The sequence below is a fragment of the Stigmatopora argus genome, chromosome 7 (assembly GCF_051989625.1).
Source record: "Stigmatopora argus isolate UIUO_Sarg chromosome 7, RoL_Sarg_1.0, whole genome shotgun sequence".
Lineage (NCBI taxonomy): Eukaryota > Metazoa > Chordata > Actinopteri > Syngnathiformes > Syngnathidae > Stigmatopora > Stigmatopora argus.
Genome location: NC_135393.1, coordinates 11,621,587 through 11,638,325, shown reverse-complemented (window position 1 = coordinate 11,638,325; position 16,739 = coordinate 11,621,587). Strand labels below are relative to the sequence as shown.

Genomic DNA, 16,739 nt, shown 5'->3' with positions numbered 1-16,739 from the left:
ACACACACACACACACACACACAATACAGATGGAAAGCTGTGGTAAAGCGTTTATTAATTAGGCGAGTAGTTTATTTCCATAAAATAATAAGCTTTAACTTGCCACATAAATAAACTCATTGGCTGATTTTGACCAGGATAGACATCTGTTCTATTTGAATGGATAATTTGCTGCAAAACCTTCTAATTTCAAATTAATTGAACATCTTTTGCCGTCAAAGCCAGTCTGAAAAAGTGAAAGGAATACAAAAAAATGAATGAACAGTTAGTATGATACTATCTGCAAATTCAGAGATAAAGGCATGAATGCCCCCTCTGCAACCACAAGGGGTCAATAATGCAACGTCATTGCCTCACTAATGCGTCATCATAATTGGCTCTATATTTGCACTTAAATCCCCTTTGTCATAGCAAAATAAAATGCCAGTTTATTTCAGGATCAGTGAGTGCTTGTGATGTCATCACAGTCAGCAGCCCTCCGGTTACCGGGCAGAAAGCATCATCATGAACTCTGCAGAAGGAGACAGACAGCAGGTGATAATGATCATAACACCATTTTTTTTTAAATATTACATCATTATACAAGGCACATGGTGTTCACTAATAAACTCAATATTTTCACAGCCACCAGCAGTTTAATGAACCACCTAAATGGCAGTCGCGGGAGTATTTGTAATTGCTTATCAGATATTTCAAAATGCAAAGCAAGTCTCCCTCAGTCCAACTCATCCAATTTAATTATGCCTATTGTTTGACAGTATATTGACTAAATGGCCACTAAAAGCTTAATAGCAGAATCTACCATCCTTAGTTTTTACATGCCACTCTTTTATGTTTCTCTGGAAATCGTTTGCTGTAAAAGAAAAAACCTAGTAGATAGTGGTTCTAAATTATCTTTAATTAATACTGCAAAAAAATAAAATATAGCCCATTTTAGGTGAAATTAATAGCATATAAAATGATGACAGTAGAGATAATGTATGGGTGGATAGTCAAATTAAAAAAAAAAATCATAATATATATAAGGGCGGCCCAGTGGTTAGTGCGTTGGACTCACAGTTTTGGGGTTGAGGTTTCGGACCCACGACCCCGCTAATCACATGTCCGTATTCATAAACATTATATTGATACAGCTACAAATGTAGTAAAATGATATCGAATTCTCCATTGCTGATAAGGTTATAAAACAATTCCTCATTTATGGGCTTTATTTATGACAGTCAGTAATTACGCAGAATTTATTCTCAAAATAGACTGCGATCTTTCAATCCATATATATATATATATATTCTCCGCATATTTTTTCTTTTAAAAACTTTGTTCTATAAGGTAGGAATCTCAGTGGGAGCTATACTTCAAAAAGTGTAGGGAATTATATTAAAAGTGTGTGACTCAACCACTCGACATCTATAAATCAAGTCAATGTTCTTAGTGCATGGTTTGGAATGGCTTTTTAAAATGATGTTAATTACATGAAGGACAGGAAGCACAAATTTATAATCCCGCCATGATTTCAGGGCATATTGGAAGTGCTTTACTAGGTGAGACTTTCACACACACACACTGTCGCACCTTCTTGGGTTATTCTACCGGTGTGACACCTTCAAACTGAGCCCTCGGGGCGAATTGATGATGATGAGTAAGAGCACCCGCTTATTGATTCCTTGCGACAATGACACGTCTTTTCATACGTTCCCGATAATTGCAATAGATTGGATTGTTGAGACAAGACAAAACCGATTGCGGCTCCTGGCGTGCTCAAGCCTGCAATCGCCCGAGCAAACGCTCGTATGTGTTTGTGTTGATTTTCTCACTCGGCAATGCAATTTCTGCAAAGTCCTTGAACTGTCAACCACAATGTGTTCTAAATGTGTCACATGTGATGCGTGCAAGTATGCGTATTGACTGGAGAAAAGGCGGCAATTAGATTGGAAAGAGGCATTCAGGCCTGACTCTCATTGTTATGTGCCTCTTCGTCCTCTCGCGTGCTTTTCTTGACTTTTTGCGAAAGGTTTTCTGCTTGTAGCTTTTGTTTGGGTGCTTCTAATGCAGTTTAAAATGGATATTCTTTTAAGAATGGGACCATGATAGTTTGTAGGATTTGGAGGCTGGTTTGCAATTGAGAGCAGATCACATTAAAAACCGGGTGCAGTCGATTGGTTGCCGGTCTTTTGGTCGCCGTCTTTTGGTCGCCCCGACCGCGACAATGGGCGACCAAAAGACCGGCGACCAAAAGACAGACGACCAAAAGACCGGCGACAAAACAAGGTAAAACAACACGGTCTACGCATCAATAAAAGCCAACAATGGCCGTGAGCAGTTTCACTGAGGCGACGTGTGAGTGTATAAGAGTTTGTATGTACATGCGTTGTCCCTTTAAGAAGCTACGTCAGTCAGGGTCTTAACAAGTTTTCCAACAAAAAACAATAAAAGTCCGGGAAATTTGGAGCTTTTCTTTAGCCTAATAATTAATAGGGCATTAAGTATGACTAAATCGTAATTCACAGTTTGTATTTAGGGAATTTGAGCAACAATTTAAATGGTCATTATCACTTACCTTCCGGGCGACCAAAAGACCGGCGACCAAAAGATCGGCGACCAAAAGATCGGCGACCAAAAGACCGGCGACCAATCGACCGTGTACCTTAAAAACGTACTTTTTGAACTTTGCGCTCACTCAACAGGCACTAAATGGCTTTCTCACCCAATCTGCTCACCATCAAAATCAATGTTGCCATCTTTGTTCAGGTCAATGTCACCCAGTATTTCCTCCAGTTCACCCTTCTTCAGTTTTTCGCCAAGGAGGGTCTTCATACCGTCCTTCAACTCTTCAAACGTAATTTTACCATCCCCATTGCAGTCAAACTGCAAATGAAAGTACAAAAAAAGGATGCGGGCTGGATTAGAGGCAGTAAGGATAGGAGAACAAAAGTAAACTCTCTGAGATAAAACACAACGTAAACAACAGTGAGGGGTTATTAAAAGCCACAGTAAAAAGGCAATTAAAGCCTTCTTGGGATGGGGCTGAAACTGTCGGGCTGTGGTGGAGCTCGGCAAGGAAAGCTGCAAACAGCTTAAATCCACACATCAGGCAATACTGAGTCATGAAGTGTTAGTCCTAAAGTGAGAACATCTTTGGAAGTGAGGAAGCAGTTGAAAATGAATTCTTATTTTCACACGTGTTGCCCTGGAGTCATTCACGTCTTTCTCCTCCGACTGATATTTATAGTTTTGACAATGATGTAAGAAAAACTCCATATGAGCAAGAGAAAAAAAAAGAATAAAATACTATTCCAAAATATGGAGATAAATCTGGAGTTTGAATTTACTTAATTGACAACTGTTGGGGTTATTCTGGGATATTATTACATATGTGTGCATTAATCATTATATGTATGTGTGGAATATTAATCATTATATGTATATGTGAAACATTAATCGCTCAGTATAACGTTACCAAGGACACTTCCCCCTGCAGCTGACCCGAGGACATTTAATTGTTTTGAGGACTATTGACCTGACAGATCACACAGTCCCGGGCCGAGGACTGTTGATCTGAGTTTGCAATGAAGATCTGTGAAGGACTCTTAAATTGCTTTGACTTGGATTCCAGCGGATGGCGATAATCGAATCAACTTCCAAAAATACTCGCATATTGTTTTTAAAATAGTGTCGCTCGTTTCACCTTTTATGGAAATTGTCATGCTTACTTGTGCAAATTCTTACGCAGTTGTTTTTGCTTTCCGACCTGATGTGCAATTGTTGTTGCAGTTGTTTTTTTACCTTAATTGTGTTATCCGGTTAGCTTATGCAATTGTTTGAATAAGATAACCTTAAGTGTTTGATTATGTGCGACTAAATGGACAGAAGAGGATGCCTTTCTTCAGAATGCTCTGGTAGCGAGGACGAGCCATGATCGATTCTCACTTGCAAGTTTAACGCTGGATTATGTCTCCGATGTCTCTCCCTTTATTAAAGTATACCTATTAATAAACCTATCATCTAACCTATCTCCAAATGCCAGGCACAACGTTAAAGATTCATTCATTTATCGGCAACGCCCATCCTTGTCAGGTTCGCGGGGTGGTGCCGGAGCCTATCACGGCTGACTTTGGACAAAAATCAGGTAAAACGACCAAACTATTCATCAGTCCATTGTAAGGCACACACAGCGACAGATAACCACTCACACTCAGAAGGCCATTCAGCACCTTACTGACATTTACTCTGGGTTATTGGGTTTCCTGATGTTTCTCGTTTTCATGCCCCATTCACTATTGCTGGCTGTGTCCTTTTGAAGATGTTGTTTTTTTGCCCCTCTCTTCACACGAGTCATTCCCAAACACTTGTGATTGTGCCTCCCATCTGGTTGTTGTTGTCCTTACCTGCTTGAAGGCACAGCGAAGCTCCTTGAGCCCAACCATGTGAGCAGTCTCAGCCAGCATCCTCGGGCCCATCAAGGTGCAGAAATCATCAAAATCTACGTGGCCGCCCCCTGAACAAGGATAAAGCACATTGACTAACTGTGCGTGAAAAAGGAGAACACATTTAAGCTGTGATGCTGTTTTTGTAAAATGGACATTTTCTTTTATGCAATGTTTTTGGGCCATCTGAGGGAAGTTGAACTGGCCTATTAGTTAATTGGATACAAATATTATTACAAAAAGTACAGTACAATCTTTATTCTATTGGATATTTTTCTGGTTGGTCCACAAATAATGAACAATATTGTAAATAAATAATAGTACAGAGAGAGTTGTAAAAGTCCAAATGTTAAATATGAAGAAAAGTGTTCCTGCATCCAATAATATGTGTTGAAATAAACTCACGGCTCTATGATCGCTCCAAATATTACCCAAACACATTGTTTAATATAAAATATATTCATTCATTTTTCATACCGCTCACCCTCACAAGGGTCGCGGGGGTGCTGGAGTCTATCCCAGCTAACTACAGACAGCAGGTGGGGTGGGATGACCACTCACGCCCACACTCATACCTAGGGGCAATTTAGAGTGTCCAACCAACCTGGGATTGAGCCCTAGATCTCAGAACTGCGAGGCCAACACACTAACCACTTGTACACCGTGAGGCCAACACACTAACCACTTGTACACCGTGATGCCCCCCGTGTGAACTACACCATATACAACCAGGGTTCCTCAGAAGTCAGAATAAAAACGCTAATTCAGTGTTTTTGGTTTGGGGAAAAAAATCATTGCAACCACCGAGGGCCAATCTCAATGCACTTTGACATGCAGAGTCATACCCAAATGGCACCGCACCTGCTGCGGGAGGGCCATTAATCAGTCAGGGGGGGAAGCAATGCCTCCAATGTCCCTGGCTTCAAAGACAAACATCAATCTCGTGCAGTGGAAATAGCCGGAAAAAAATGGCAGCACACACACTGACACGTTGCATGCATCTGTGATGGCGCCATCAGTCATTCCATAACATAGCGTCCGAGGGAAGAATGAAAGACGCTAACATAGAGGCGCAATTAGGCCATGAAATGAATACATACATCTCATCTTGATTTGCTGGATGATTTCGATCAGTTCCATCTCTGTAGGCATGTAGCCCATAGTCCTCATGCAGTCGGCAATGTCTTTGTAATGTATGAAGCCATCCGCGTCGTAGTCGAACTCCTTAAAGGCCTCCCGTAATTCTAAGACAGACACGAACACATTTATCATGATGGTTAAAATCCTGCCACACCAGTCCAATAGACATATACATTTGTTTAATACAAGCTGCGTCAGAACAGTTCTAGTGGAACCCGACTCGTAGAGATGAGTCATGGATTGGCGAGTAGGAGCCGGAGACCAAATGCCGAATAAAATATGAGTCGAAGTCCAAGATAAGCTCGGCAATCCAACACTCTTTGACAAAAGTACCCCGCTCCATTTTCGTAATTCATTTTGCCACTGGCAGTGAGTGAGTTAAAACAAAGTTATGCTGAGTTAAGTCATTAGTACAGGCGAAGTTTAGTCAAGACGTCTCCAGGCAGATAAACTTCCTCCCCTCTGTGTACAAGTCTTGTAGCTAATGAGAAGAATTGGAGAGCTTTTTTTGCACTTGCCTCCGAGCTGGAGGGCATAATATTGAAATGAGAAAATGCTCATACTGTGTTTTAAGAGCACAAAAAGACTGTTGCACGATTGTCTAAGCTCAGTGAGGCACGTAACATGTGGCTGTCGCCCATACAGCATCTTACCGTCCAACTCCAGCGGCATCAACTCTCGCTCCTGTAGGAAAAACATTGGATTTAGTTGCAAAAAATACCAAATCAAGGTAACTTGAAAAGGTCAAATTCTCCAAAGAGGACCCCATTAGAATAACAAGCAAATGGCGACAACAAACCCTAATGGGTTTCACCGCGCACTGTTTCTTTCTGATTTTCAAAATGAGGCAAGATCATACACTCCTACACACAAACACGCGCGTCAAACTATGCTGCATCTTCCTGAGGGACCTGGCATACGCTCCGTCTGTGTGCAGACAAACACACTCCCACACATAGACAAAGGCAACGGTGCCTTGCTCCTTTGCAAAAAGACAGAGAGATGGCTGCGAAGAAACACAAAACACATTTGCATACGGTCGTATGTGAAGCGTTCGTTGTTCTCTCCCTTGTTTTTGACATTTACTCAAGCTGACTTTGCCTCCTTTTCTCCGTACGGTTTCACCCCTGCCACCCGCTACCTGACAAGTACCGCATAAAAACAAAAAGCACAAATCTGGCATAATTAGGGTGTAGTAAAAGCTTGAGTATTAGCAGTGAAAGCCTCGGTTAAGCATGTCAAACAGGCAGAAATGAATATTGAAGCCATCCAGTGACTAAAATGAACAAATTAATAAACGCTCCAAATATGACAAGTTGTTTTTTAAAGAGCGACAAGTGCCTTGTTTGTTGCCTGTGAGTGTTAATTGCAAATCGTGTGCCTTGATTCTCAAAACGATGCTCGCATTTGCATATTTGGAAACATGCACTAAGTTTCATTTGCATATGTTATCCTTATGACTCATTTATTGATTATTTATTATGATTTTTTACTTGTTGTTGTTATTTGTGCATGTTGTGGTGAAGCTTTAAATTATAATACTGTATAATAATTTAATGACAATAAAAGCATTCAATTCAATTCAATAGATGATATGAAAGATCAGACAAAAATTAAATGCCTTAAATGTTAATGAAAAGGAAATCTATCTACGATCAACGCACAATTTGTCTCATATTGCCAAAGAGAAGCAAGGAACATGAAAGCGCACTCCTCTTCACGTACGACGTATGCAGATGCAAAGCTCCGGGGAGCTCAATAAGCTCAAAGTAACTCGACTGGCAAGCCCGTTTCAGAAGAACATCAAAGCTCTGATTTCTCCTTCCTCGCAACTAACTGTACAACATTTTGACTCGACATAGAACTTAGACATAGAAGTCAGAACTTGCAAATACTAGTGTCTCAACAAACACAAAAAAGAGTGGATGGGGGCTCATCTGGGACTAAAATGAAGCCCTAAAACTTGACAATAGCGATGAGTAGCACACTGCTTGCCGAGTAGTCATCACAACAAAAAAATAATACACAATGAAAGGAAAACACTATTATTATACTTGAATGAGTATGAGTCACATTTTCATACCTGTCAACCTCGTAAGGTTTTTGGGGGGTTTGTAAGGGGAATCATAATTATAAGGGCAGTTATCGGCAGAGGTTGACAGGTATGCATTTTTGGGAGGACATTTTTTTATGTGAGCAGAGACTAACAACAAACACGCATTGAAAAAAACAATAGTAAAATACAAAACAATATGCTAAATAGTCAATTATTAACAATAATTAACTATAGCCTAAAAAAACATGCTGTCGGTGGATAGAGAGAAAAAAAATAATTTATAAGTTGCAGGCTCAGCCAAACTATGAAAAAAAATGGAGTTTATAGTCCCGAAAAGACGGTCCTCGCATTTGATTGGCTATAAAAGAAGTTGCATTCTGACACTCCCTCATTATCCTCACAAGAGTCGCAGGTGTGCTGGAGCTCTTCCCAGCTAACGATGAGCAGCTGGTGAGTTAGACACAACTGATTCTCCAATTTTCGAAAGAGCCAATAATGCACATCTAACCCAAAAGAAAGGAAGTGACAAAAGTATTGGCAATAGGTGAGTAAATGTATCACTTTTTAAGTCATCTCAGAAAGTTATTATTGTATATTTTTTGGAAGTTTTTGCTTCCTCAGGAAAACTGTCATGCTTTGGGAAGCTGGGCTGCATGGCAGCCTTACAAACAATTATTCTCAGCGTAATATTGCCAACCGAGTTGATCCATCAATTCAATGCCAACGTACACGAGTGCCAGCAGTGGGCCCACGTCATTCCCAACTCAAATGCTAAACACACTCCTGTTATATAAAAACATCTTCATTTTTAATACTGTTTACACCATTCCCACATAAAAATCGCTCCTCTGCTCTACAAGGGTATATTTAGAGAGCAAGGTCAACACATTAATTGGATTTTTCTTTCACCCAGAGAGGATTTGATGGCCACGCCGACCACGGACACGACCATCGCAACGAACCCATTGCCAGGTAATTTCATTTAGTTTGCCATCAGTTGGCCCATTGCAAGCATGAAGACACATGAGATGTATGTTGGGGTTGACACACAAATAACTAATGGTTAAGAAGCCAAAACGCACGTAGCCTATAGTTGTTCCTCTGTGGCGTGGCTTACGGCTGTGTCAGGAATGCAATGCATCAACTCTCTTTCATTATCTATTTGTCTCGTCCAGCCTCCTCTAATGGGGGTTGACAGAAAACCTAGCTAAAGGGCTAATTAATAGTGAGGCAGGGATTAGGATCACTGCAGGATGAATGGTCTGCTCGACTCAGCCGCATTGTCGCAAAGAAGTACGTACACTGTGCATGGCAATAGGATACGACAGGATAGGGGAAATTGTCATCTGGGAGCTTTAAAAAAAAGTATGTGATATTCTATTTTATTCTATATTTTTGTCCAACTTGACGTCTTTTTGAGTCTATCCGTTTTTGCTACTGAAACTCTTGCTCATTTTGTGTTTTTGCTGCTTTTCTGTCTTAATGATTTGGTGGTTTTTAATGATCCCATTTACTTAGATTTGCTTTGTACTTTGTGCTTTTTGCTTTTTCTTTGTTGTTCTGCGGCCTTTGACTGTACTGTCTCAGTTATAACTATGCCTTTTCTTGCTACTGTCACAATGACATTTCCCGAATACGGGATGAATAAAGTTATCCAATCCAATTCTCCTTGCCGAATTTTGCTCACATAGGCTTTTACAAGTGAAACATGGGAAGAAAAAAAAGTGGTGCAGACAGGGTTCAGGGGTCGAGGGTTTGATCCCTGGTCGGTTTTCACTGTGTGGAGTTTACATGTTCTCCCCAAGTTTGCGTGGGTTTTCTCTGGGTAATACGGTTTCCTCCCACATCCTCAAAAACATGCTCGGCAGGCCAGTTGAACACCCGACATTGCCCCAAGATATGAGTTTCAGCGTGAATGGTTGTATATCTCCTGGCCACCGTCCCCCGCCTCGTGCTGGGATAGGGTCCAGCACCCCCCGCGACCCTTGTGAGGATAAAGCGGTTCACAAAATGTATGAATGAATGAAATGATATTTTCAGTGTGTCTTTAGATATGTAGCATGTTATTAACATCCAAGCCTTAATTGTTTCTCATTAAAACTATTAGGTTTGCTTTCTGATTAGGCCACCAAAACACCAAAATAAAGCAATACCAATGTAGTCATTTTTCTGCCTATTACAGCCTTTATAATGAAGGAATTTAGTTCAATGCCGCTGAGCTGTCATTACACAATAGATTCTAGTTGATACATCAATAATGGCATTTTGCTGAGATAAAAGGCCAACTAGCCCAGTTATTCAAATCAACTCAAATCAACAATTGTGACTATTTGACAAATTCACTTACAGTAAATAAATAAATATATAAATGTGAATAACTGGAGTTGAACTGACCTGTCCAAAGAGTTTATTAAGGTAGGCGATGTAGGCAGCAGCCACTGCTGAGCTATTGCTGAGGCTCCGTTTACCACGTCGACGAGATTCCTCCTCACTGACGTTGCCCTTTTTCGGAGTGGCTGGAGACTTTGAACTGTGAAGTGGGCATTTTTTTCCATAAAATTCTTCTTTTCCTTCACAGCTTACTCAACCTTTTCATTCCTAAATTATGATTTTTCTTTTTTTCTGTTTTTAACCTTTACAAGGCACTCTTTGAACTCTCTAGTTGCCATTGACAACGCCAGACGTCCAATCCATTTTAGCTGGGAGGAGAAAATCAGCATTTCCCCCTTACAATTAAATTGGATTGGACATCTACTGACATCAATGGCAGCCAATGAAATGAATTGAATCCGTAAGTAGTACAAAGTATTCAAGCTATTAGGGAAAAAGAAATGTCCTGGAAAGTCTGCAATTTTGGAAAGGCTGCCAATTTTACTTTTAATCGACACAGACTTTATTTCCCATGCAAATTGTTCCCCAGCCCATGGCAAAACAACAATAAAGTATTTTGTATTGAGAATGAAACTCATGACTTTGTGTAGTGAAGGACTTTAACATCCATTAAATTTGTTATCGGCCTAAGAAAGCACAAAGAACGTGAGATTTGGGAGTCCGAAAAATGATTTTTTTTAACCATTACAGGGCACTAATTAAACCCTTTGGTTGTTATTGGACTAAAATATATTTTGACTGGTGGCGACAAAATTGTTCCTTCCAGTGAAAGTGGATTGGATGTCTAATGCTGTCAATGGCACTAATCATTGTATGTAATTTAATTTATTTAGTTTTTATTAACACTTAACAAATGTTTTTTCTAATGTAAAAACAATATTGATTAATAATGAAAGAAATACTAATTGCTAATATTTAAGGTTTTCTTGAACAAAATGAAACTGTTAAGGGTTAAAGGTTTTAAAATCAAAATATAAATAGCAGTCTACTTTAGTGACTCCAGTCTTCAAAGGGGTAAACAAACACTTTTTTTAAGGAAAATTCTCCGTGTCAAACCTACTTAAAGATAATTGAATTGGATTGGAAAAACATGAGCAGTCCAATCAACTGGCACGGCTCATTACATTAGTCATTTCAGAAATGGGGGAAGTGTCCTTTCATTTAGAAACTATTGGAAGGCTTGTTTTGCAGCTGATGTCCCAATCAGTGAGTCAAACACCGCCCTTCTCTTCTCTTAATCTGCGTTGATGAGAAACAGAGCTTTAGAATAACCAGAATTTCTTAGAGAGGCTGAGCTGAAGAGCCTTGTTTTTAAATCTGCCCGTAGTTGGAGATCTGCCGGCTGCTGGACCCCTCCCTCCTCGAGGAGACATGCTTGGAGAAGTCAAAAAAAATCAAAATAAAAAAAAATGACTGAAACCAACAATTTCATCAATCCTACTATTTGTACGCATAAACTAAACGGTTGCCCTTTTGTTCAGTTTTCTTCAAATTAAAAACAATTTTGTCCTATTTTTTTTAAATTGACTAACCTGGCCGCAGACGATGGTCGACTCTCAGCTCCTCCTTTTAAACTTTTCAAAGACATCTTCCTGAAAGGAAAAACATTTTTTTTGTAGCTAGTGTTCTCCATTTCCCTGACTATGCTTTATTCATCACGGGGGGTGCTGGAGCCTATCCTGGGACCAAGGCCTGGGGACACCCAGCCAATTGCAGGGCACAAGGAGACAAAAGACAACCATTCCTGCTCAAACTCATACCTAGGGGCAATTTAGGGGGTTCAACCAGCCTACCCTGCATGTTTTCGGGATGTGGGAGGAAAGCGGAGTACCCGGAAAAATCCACGCACGCCTGAGGAGAACATGCAATCTCAACACAGTGAGGACCGAGCTGGAATCGATCCCTCGGCCCCACAGCAGTGAGGCCAACCAGTTCACCATACTATACACCACAAGTGTCAAAGTGGTGGCCCGGGGGCCAAATCTGGCCCGCCGCATCATTTTGTGTGACCCGGGAAAGTAAATCATGAGTGCCAACTTTCTGTTTTAGGATCAAATTAAAATGAAGAGTATAAATCTATATTAAATTTCCTGATTTCCCCCTTTTAAATTAATAATTGTAATTTTTTAATCATTTTTTTCTGTGTTTTTAATTCAAAAATCATTTTGTAAAATCTAAAAAATATATATTAAAAAGCTAAAATAAACATTGTTTTAGATCTATAAAAAAATGAATATTCAGGGCTTTTAATCCAGTTATTTTAATCGACTTATTAAAAAAAATCTAATTATTATATCTAAAATGGTCCGGCCCACATGAACTCGACTTGACATTAACGCAGCCCGCTAACCAACCCGAGTCTGACACCCTTGCTATACACTGTATTTAAAAAAAAAATAAAAAAAACTCCAAAAGTTTATTTCTCATGATGCCAACACTCACAAGACACAAAAAGGCAAGAGCCATTTTTTTAATTGTCCCACTAGGGGAAAATTGTCTTCTAGCATTGTTTTCAAGCACATACTTTAAACACAACACGTGGCACGCTCGAATGCCCGCACAGAGGGAGAACAGACTTCGCAAACAAGGCGGGGCCCGCAGCTGTTGTGTTCACGGCCGCATCGGCAGTCCCCGAAAGTGCCGCGACAAATGTATGAAACCAAACCAAACGTACAAATAAACAATGAAAAAAGAATCTAGCCGCCGTTGGCCGAAAGGAACATTAATCTGCAAATTGGAGGACGAGCAAAGACTTGAAGAAGCGAGGCCTGATGACTTATGGACGACTGTTTGGGAGCCAGATTGATGTTCTGTCACTGGCTCTGCCGTTCTGGCCTGATGATGAAGGGCCGCATTTGGTGTTTATGCGCCATAGACATAAACGCCTCAATCCACCAGTGCACATGTCACAAAGGCCGTGTAAAGACAGATCCCCGTGATCCGCTCCGGCGGCTACCGCTTGGTCCGCCGCCTACGCGTGAGCCCTAATAGGAAGCGACACCGAGATCAGCCGGTCTTCTGAATTACACCCAGGCGCTTCATGTGCCGTCACCGAACGAACTGCAATGCCAACTCCCAGTGGGTTACAACGTACCATGACTGACTAGTGATTGCCTGTCTGTCACGCTTCTTTACAATGAGCGTGCATGCGCTACATGCTGATTTCAACACGGTGCAAGCATGTTAAAGTGTAAAGGAAAGGGAAGGGGTGTTCTTGTTTTCGTGATTAAAGTCGTGAGCAGCTCTTTTAAAGTGTCGCTCCACTTTTGACCTTCTGCACATCAATCGGAACACCTGCACAAGTCCAAACTCAGAGCTTTATACTTGGGTAAAGTAGAAAGTATTAGAATCGGGTAATAAAACATTGCAGTGTAGTTTAAGGCTGCAGGCATTTTTTGGCTGGGGAAATTTAAAGGAAATTATTTTAGTTCATCATGTTAGCATCTAGGCTCTGAGGGGTTAGCGTATCGGCCTTGCAGTTCTAGGGTTGAGGGTTTGATGCCAGGTCGGTACTCACTGCGTGGAGTTTGCATATTGTCACTGTGCTTGTGTGGGTTTTTTCCGGGTACTCTGGTTTCCTCCCACATCATAAATACATGCAAGGTAGGCTAGTTGAACCAACTAAATTGCCTTTAGGTATGAGTGTGAACGTGACTGGATGTCTATGACTCCTTGTGGCTTGCGATTGGTTGGCCACCGATTCAGCCTGGTCCAATCATTTTCATTTTTTTTGGCACCACGCAATGTTTACCTCTTTTCATACGTGACCGGACATTTCGTCGACGGACACTTGGTCGACGGACACTTGGTCTCCGGACGTTTCGTCGAACGGACGTTTGGTCGACGGACAGTTCGTCGAACGTCCGTTCGACGAACTGTCCGTCGACCAAGTGTCCGTCGACGAAACGTCCGGAGACCAAGTGTCCGTCGACGAAACGTCCGGAGACCAAGTGTCCGTCGACGAAACGTCCGGGTACCCTTTTCAGACACAAGTTTCAAACTCAAGACTCCTCTGTTTTCCAATGTCTTTTACTCAAATGATTAAGTGTCATGGCCCAAAGCCAAATATGTACTAATTTGTCCAATTAAATTTTTGACTTATTTGTTCATGCAGCTCACAGTTGCACTTTTAGATGACATTTGGGGTTCTTCCAAGTATTTTGAGTTTGTGTTGTGGCAGCCCCTTGTCGCTTTCCAAAAGAATGACTTTCACCTTGACTGAGCACAAATCTCACCAGAATAAACAAACACATTCAGAGTGAAAAAACAACCCACATATCTTTGTGTAAGATTGACAGTTCTCCTCTCTAAGTGGTCAGTTGCTGTCATTGCCCAAAACACAAAAAGTAGTCAGTTTGTCCACATTCATTTGTTGAATTATTTGTTCCCGTAGCTCACAGTTGCACTTTGTAATGACATTTAGGCCGGAAAAAAAATTTGGAGTTTGTTTTGTTGCAGCCTCTCGTCACCGTCCCCCCCAAATCCTCTCACCTTGACTGGGCACAAATCACACAGTATAAACAAACACATTCAGACTGACAAACAACCCCACATAACGTAGAGTCACATTGTGTACCTGCAGCTCTCCTCTCTAAGTGGTCAATTGCTGTCAATCACAAAGAAAACACACACTATTTTAGATTTGAATCCTGGTAATTGAAATAATGGACTGGCCTGGCAGAGGGGGGAAAATAATTAATGGTGAAGGCTGATTGAAGGGCCCGATTGAACTATATGGGGATAGGATCTAAATAGAAAGTCTAAATATATTCCACATTATCCCCTGGAGTGGAGGAGTCTGAGATTTATTACATCACTCACTTAAATGCACCACAGTGTACGTAAACATATATTTACATACACACTGACCATATTTGTCTTGGCCACTTTCGATGAGCAGAAAAGTGCGACATAGTACCAATGAATACTACAGCAAAAAAAATGCAAATGTTCTCACAACCTGTCGCTCAAAATCACAGGTGATGGTGACAATGTAGGCGGACTGGTAAATTGAGAGCCTTGCCTTTTGGCTCAGCTTTTTTTTTTCCAGCATGACAAACCCAGGCAGAGTTTAAATCACTGCAGACGTGGCATCAATTTGCCTGTCAATCTCCCGCTGAATCAAGGTCGGTCCACCTGTGTGGAGTTTGCATGTCTGCGTGGGTTTTCTCCGGGTATTCTGGTTTCTTCCCACATTCTAAAGACATGCATGGTAGGCTGATTGGACACTCTAAATTCCCCCTAGGTATGAGTGTGAGCGTGAATGGTTGTTTGTTTCCTTGTGCCCTCTGATTGGTTGGCCACCAATTTGTGGTGTGCCCCGCCTCTTTGAGGAGGCTATTAAAATCGTTTTGACTAGTATTTGATTCAAACTACACGACATATGCATGAAGATAAATGGTGAAAACATGGGCACAATGGAATGTGGTTAGTGTGCTAGCCCCGCAATTCTGAGACTGAGGTTTGAATCCACCTTGGGCTCTGTTACGTATTGAAATTGATATTTTCACTACTCTCTAACTAATCCTTTTGACTTTACCACTTAAATCATATATGTATTTTTTAGGTTTTTACTTTGAGTTTACAGTCTTTAAGGACCAAAACAAAGATTTGCACTTTAACCTTTACACTAACCCCAGATAGTTTCATTCCTTTTAATTGAGTATAATGAATTGTGTCTTGAGAAAACCTCCTTATCCAGACAGTAAACCAAAAATCCTTGCAGGTTGAAGGTTTATTGAGTGGAGTATAAACTTGACGTTTCTTTGTAATCTCCTGTCTTTTGTTTTGGATTATCACTCTAATCACAAGATGTCCGGTCTAAACACAATCTATATTCAGGTGCACCTGAGCAGCCAATTGTAATGCAGTGGATAGCTCTGCATATTATATCAATTTGAACACCTTTTTTTCTCCTATAAATCTTACTTTCCACGGCAGTAGTAATTTTATGTCAATGCTCTGAATTGAGATATTTTCCACTGATAAGGTGATTCAACCTTTCTCTGAACTTGACACATCCATCCTTCATTTTGTAATTCTTAGTTTAATCAGAACAATTTTCTCTCTCTTCATGTAAAGATCCGTTTGGAGATATTGGAGCCGGATTTGGATTGAACGTGGCTGAGTGTGGATGTCGAGACAAACAGGACAGAAACAGCAAAACAAAGGACCGTAGACGCCATGAAAGCACGAGGTAACGCGGAAAAACAACATTTAATTAAGCAGAGAGGGAACGTCTGTTCTGTGTTGGGGACAAATTATATGCCGTCCAACGGACTCATAAATGAACCATTGAATTATCCCAAAGCAAAATATAATGACAATATAATTCATCACAATGGCAAATTTCCAGTCTTACCTTCGTTAACAGGTATACAAAAAAGATTGTGTTTATGTCCTCCTTGTATGACAGGAATGAAAAAACGTGTATGCAAAGCCTCACCTGACCTGAGGATTATATAATAAAGGTGATTATTGGGCTGGATTAGAGATGTAGCTGGACTGTGCTATCGGAGGCACAATGATATTGTGGAGACAGTGTGGGCGTTTTTTTGTCTTTGGGGGGACTATTTAGGGTCAATTTCAATGTCTTTTGAAGCATCATGATATTTACTTGCAGATAAACGTGGGTTATTCCAGAATTTTACTAAAACATGCAATTTTTGGGGAAATTTTCTTGCCCCGAGACCAGTGGCGGTCTGTGCATTTTCTCGTAGCGCTTTCAA

The 16,739-nt window shown here is 40.7% G+C and overlaps 2 protein-coding genes across 4 annotated transcripts in view; one reads left to right on the top strand and one right to left on the bottom strand.

Moving 5' to 3' along the window:
- Window positions 1-32: 32 nt before the first annotated feature.
- On the bottom strand, window positions 33-16,462 carry cabp4 (calcium binding protein 4). 2 transcript variants are annotated; one of them, XM_077604862.1, is made up of 9 exons: window positions 16,373-16,462; window positions 11,544-11,603; window positions 11,284-11,385; window positions 10,015-10,150; window positions 6,218-6,248; window positions 5,525-5,668; window positions 4,386-4,495; window positions 2,705-2,865; window positions 33-511 (listed from the first exon to the last, which is right to left on the bottom strand). In XM_077604862.1, the coding sequence occupies exons 2-9, from the start codon at window positions 11,597-11,599 to the stop codon at window positions 406-408; spliced, it is 846 nt and encodes a 281-aa protein (XP_077460988.1). In that variant the 5' UTR covers window positions 11,600-11,603; window positions 16,373-16,462; the 3' UTR covers window positions 33-405. The 2 variants fall into 2 exon arrangements, with proteins under 2 accessions (XP_077460988.1, XP_077460990.1); XM_077604864.1 differs by having other exon boundaries at window positions 2,718-2,865.
- doc2g (double C2-like domains, gamma) overlaps window positions 8,027-16,739 on the top strand; it is a 44,682-nt gene continuing 35,969 nt past the window's right edge. Inside the window, exons 1-3 of one of the 2 annotated variants that reach the window (XM_077604858.1) lie at window positions 8,027-8,164; window positions 8,534-8,592; window positions 16,093-16,207. The gene's annotated coding sequence lies outside the window, so the exon portion shown is untranslated. Of the gene's footprint in view, window positions 8,165-8,533; window positions 8,593-15,860; window positions 16,001-16,092; window positions 16,208-16,739 lie in introns of those variants that run through there. The other variant, XM_077604860.1, reaches the window with a different exon arrangement.

What these genes read in the sequence shown, in the direction of transcription:
- cabp4 (XM_077604862.1), bottom strand. Translation starts at nt 11,599, where the DNA reads ATGTCTTTGAAAAGTTTAAAAGGAGGAGCTGAGAGTCGACCATCGTCT. An exon ending in TTAATAAACTCTTTGGACAG is followed by an intron (nt 6,249 to 10,014) that starts GTCAGTTCAACT and finishes TTTTTCCTACAG; the next exon opens with GAGCGAGAGTTGATGCCGCT. An exon ending in CCAGCAAATCAAGATGAGAT is followed by an intron (nt 4,496 to 5,524) that starts GTATGTATTCAT and finishes ATCCTTGTTCAG; the next exon opens with GGGGCGGCCACGTAGATTTT.